At 41.3% G+C, this 4,468-nt stretch overlaps 1 protein-coding gene across 1 annotated transcript; it reads right to left on the bottom strand.

Annotated features, from left to right (window-relative positions):
- Positions 1-3,290: 3,290 nt before the first annotated feature.
- Positions 3,291-4,235, bottom strand: LOC137544762 (odorant receptor 131-2-like). The gene has a single exon (XM_068265853.1). It carries the CDS (start codon positions 4,233-4,235, stop codon positions 3,291-3,293), a length of 945 nt encoding a protein of 314 aa, XP_068121954.1.
- Between the last annotated feature and the right edge of the window lie 233 nt (positions 4,236-4,468).

The raw sequence follows: 4,468 nt of genomic DNA, 5'->3' as shown, positions 1-4,468 counted from the left end.
GTGGACTCTGAGGCCTTCCGTAAATTTGTGGCAATTGGGACACTGCAGTGGAAGATACCAAGCCACAATTATTTCTCCAAAAAGGGGGCAGTCATGGAGCATTTATTAAAAAAGGTCACTGGGAAAATGTGGGCACTGAATAAGGCTACAAATAGACTATGTTGCATGTGCAGTTTCAATTAGGAAATTATTTTGAGAATTGTTTTGTGTGTGGACTTTTTTTGTTTACAGACAAGATAAGAAATACATAAGAACCTCCTGGGCATTACGGACGAGCTCAGCTCGTCCAGTAACGCCACAGGGCACTGCTCGGGCCCTGGTGGGCGGATTTGAATAATTTTTTTTAACTCGCAGCTAGCACTTTGCGAAAGAGGCCCCCCCCCCCCCCCGCAGACCCCATGCATAGCCTGGCCAATCGCCGCCAGGCTGCGCTATGGGGTGGATCGGGACTCCCTGTGATGTCACGACGTCCATGACATCATTCCGTTCGTCGCCATCGCGACGGGGAAGCACTGAAGGAAATCCCATTCAGAACGGGATTTCCTGATGGGCTTGATCGCCGGTGGCGATCGGAGGGGGGGAGCGCTAGGCTAGCTACATGATTAAAAAAAATTAGGTTAAAAGAACCCTCCCGCGGCCGCACGGCCGTGGGAAATCAAAACGCCAGGGAGGTTAAATTAATTCATGAGAAATTTGGTGTACCATCCACAGAGAAAGACACCATTCATTAAATTCAAAAGGACTTTACCCAACTATTAAATGCTAAAATAACAAACAGGAAGACAGGAATGTCTGGCTGGCACCATGAGGTTTATCAGTACATTGGCCATTGCCTGCTTGTCAGTGATATTATAGGCTAAAAGAGCGCTAGGGTCCCAATCACATAACTTGTCTCTTCCTTACATCACGGTAACGGACACTGGTCTAGAGCTGTTTCGGGCTGCATGCCCATCTTCAAGCCAAATAATGCGTTCTGTTTTAGCCTGTAATATCAGTGACAAGCAGGATATTTGATGGACTTTGTGAACCTATGGTCACTTATCTACCACCTGTGACTGGCACTGGTGTGTCACAATAAACTTTTTTTTGTACACTGTGAAGCTCTTTTGCAATAAAAGGAAAAGGTTATTTTTGCAAGATTAAACAGAGTATGCTGGTGGTTTCTTCTAAATTGCTGATTACAGATCCTTCCCGATGCTTTGGTGGACTGACCTCTTTGCACCTCATGTACGAGGGGAATGCAGCCAGGAATTGCGATCCTAATCTGCTCATTACGATTACACAAAATGTTGCATAAATTTTTGTAATTACTGCTGTACGATTTGGACATTTAGCTGATTTTGTGTAATCCATTCGTAATTTTGTGTCATTTTGTGCCAACTTTAGTGGTTAATAACAAAGCCCCCATACATGCTATCATCACCAGAATGGCTAGTATGTTAAATGGAATTGTGGGAACAAGTTGAAAAAAAAAATTCCAAAAAGACATTGTAGTTTTTGAGAAACTCGATTTTAAATATACAAAGGAAAAAATATTTTTTTAAACTGTATTTTACTGAGTTTAAAAAACATTTTTTCTTTGCATTTTTACATGTATTTGTATTTTCCCTTTGCAAAAACTATAAGGATTTTTTGTAAACAAATGTTTGGACTTATTCCTTCCTCCTTCCTGCTTATTCCTTATTCCCTTAACATACCTAGCAATTTTGGTGATGATAGCTCGTATGGGTGACTTGTTGTTAACAGCTAAAGTAGGTGAAAACTTGAGCGAAATTTCTCATCATTCGTAATTAGCAGATTACAATCATCACCAATGCCTAATACTAACCTCTTGCCCAAACTGCCGGTAGTTATAGATAATCGGCTATGATCGGCTACAACAATGGAATGCATAGCGGCATCAGGCGCGCAAACGACTGATTGGGCACCCGATAGCTGAAATTTAACACAGGTGTTTATTAGATGCCTGCCGAGTGAGTCACCCAAAGGACTGGATTCGAACTACTAATGCACATGTACACTAGGGGCTTGATTCACAAAGCGGTGCTAACTGTTAGCACGCCTGTGAAAACCCCCTTAGCACGTCTAAACAAGCTTTTCGCGCATAAAACTTTACGCGCGCAAAACTTTATGCGCGTAAAACTTTACGCGCGTACTGCACAGAGCGCAGGGCGCACCGCGCGAAGTGCCCATTAAAGCCTATGGGACTTAGCGCGCGTAAAACTTTGCGCGCGTAAAACGTTACGCGCGCAAAGTTAGCGCGCGATCTGATTGAGAAAGCCGGTGCTAACCTACTTAGCACCCTGGTTAGCGCGTCTAAAGACTTTAGACGTGCTAAGTAGGTTAGCACCGCTTTGTGAATCAAGCCCTAGATGTCTTTGGCCTGCCATCATTTTTGCTTTCTTTGTTTTCTTCTTCACCACTTTGTGATTTTGAGATTACCTGCATCACCCCAAGAGTTCTCGTTTACAGACGTGCAAGGTAAGCCACCGACACTACTGCCTAAGGATGGTCAGAAATGCCCATTTCTGATTCCACGTAAATTCCGATTTTCGCCAATGCCAATTTCTGATTTCCGTTTTCCATTTTCAGATTTTCCAGTTGCCGAGGGGTATTTTGTAATTTTTAATTCATAGAATGCAAAATTGACAAAAAAAAATCGGAAATTGGAAAATCAGAAAAACAGAATGTTGGCATTGGTCTTAAATTACTGTGGTAATCCGATTTTTGCTGAAAAATTCTGCTTTCTCTGATTGGTCCAATATTTTTGAGTTCTGTGTTTGGGCTAAAATTACTGAGTTGCGGTAAATCAGATTTCCATGGAATTCCAATTATGAATTCCAATACGAAAGGCCAATTTCCAATCGGTAATGCAGAAATTAAAATTGTGGAAAACCCAAATGAGCATTCCTACCACTGACTCTCCCACCAAGATACATAATGGGCTTGATTCACTATACTCAAATATCACACCTTATCAAAGTTAACACCACTTATCAGAGTAGCATAACGAGCGCTACGAACCCGCAGGGGCTCAGGGTAGGATGAGTGCCATTGCCAATTAACAGGCATAAGTTTGTAGCGCTCGCTATGCTACTCTGATAAGGTGTGTTAACTTTGATAAGGTGTTATATCTTTGATAAGGTGTGATATTTGAGTTATCACGGTTTAGTGAATCAAGCCCAATAAGTGAATATATGAGGTGCTCCAATATATTTTGGGTTCTTTTCATGGACCTGTTTAGTAATTTTCTTATAGACAAATGATAAAGATACAATAAAAACAGCCATTTATTTTTCATTTTCTATGTTTACAAACTTCTTCTTAAGAGTGATGAAGTAGTTCATCTTTGTAATACTTTTCCGGAACTCTTTGTCTCTAAGGCCATAGATAAGAGGACTCAGGAGCCGTGGAATACACACGAAGAAGAAAAAGTTGGCCATGACCACTAAATATCCACCATAGACTTCAGTAATGATGTTGGAAAGAGCTAATGTGCACAGTAAGAGCTGGAAAGCATGAAGTGTTACTGTCTTCCTAGCCTTGGTGGCAGAAGATTTGCTGGACCCAGTCTTCCTAGCGATCAACATAACCTTGATGTAGGTGAAGAAAATGATGAGGGCCACCAGAACCAAACTAGCCAGATAGAAAGCGAACCTTATTGTGTTTTGCACAGGCAGTAAAAATAACTGTTCCTGCTTACATAGAACATTGCGTGAGAGAAGCTTCATTCCCTCTGCTTTCATCATGATGATGACGAAATCTGAAAGATGAGGTATTATTGCAATGATCCATATGACTGCTATGGCCAAGTAGGACCTTTGAATCGTGCATAATATTACATAATGCAGTGGGAAGCAAATGGCCAAATAACGTTCCAGAGACATGACTGCCAGGTTGTACGGGGTCACTCGATAGGTGACAGATGCAACAACAATGGTCAAATAGCAGACCGACCCCGAGAAACGAAAGGACTGATGAGCCACACAAAGGAAAAGGTTTACGGAAAGGTGCATGGTGTCATTGATAAGCATGTGGGAAAACAGGACATAACGGGATTGCTCTCGGATACGGTCGGTGGTGAAATAGATGGCCAAGATACTGAAGATGAAGTAGAGGAAGAAGCCATACGTGAGGAAAGAGAGGACAAGGAAAATGATTATTGAGATCTGATACAGCTGGCTTTCATAAACAGAAATCTGTGTGGAGTTATCTTGCAATGTGGTATAATTCATTTCCTTTGCTTATTACCAATGGATTTTAGGGTCTCTCTGTGGAATTAATCATAGTTATGTTATGTTACTAAAATAGCAACAACCTTCGAAACACAGTAAATACAGTTTTAATAAATACACAGTACAATAAAAAGTTCATTTTAAAAAATTATAATACAGGAAGAAGGAAATCATAAGCTCTCTGAAATCAATCAACACCTATTTTAGGGCCCTTTTCCACTAGCGGCGTTTGC

Source organism: Hyperolius riggenbachi, chromosome 2 (genome assembly GCF_040937935.1).
Source record: "Hyperolius riggenbachi isolate aHypRig1 chromosome 2, aHypRig1.pri, whole genome shotgun sequence".
Lineage (NCBI taxonomy): Eukaryota > Metazoa > Chordata > Amphibia > Anura > Hyperoliidae > Hyperolius > Hyperolius riggenbachi.
The sequence above is the reverse complement of the archived record's forward strand: the minus strand, read 5'-3'. Positions and strand labels throughout refer to the sequence as shown.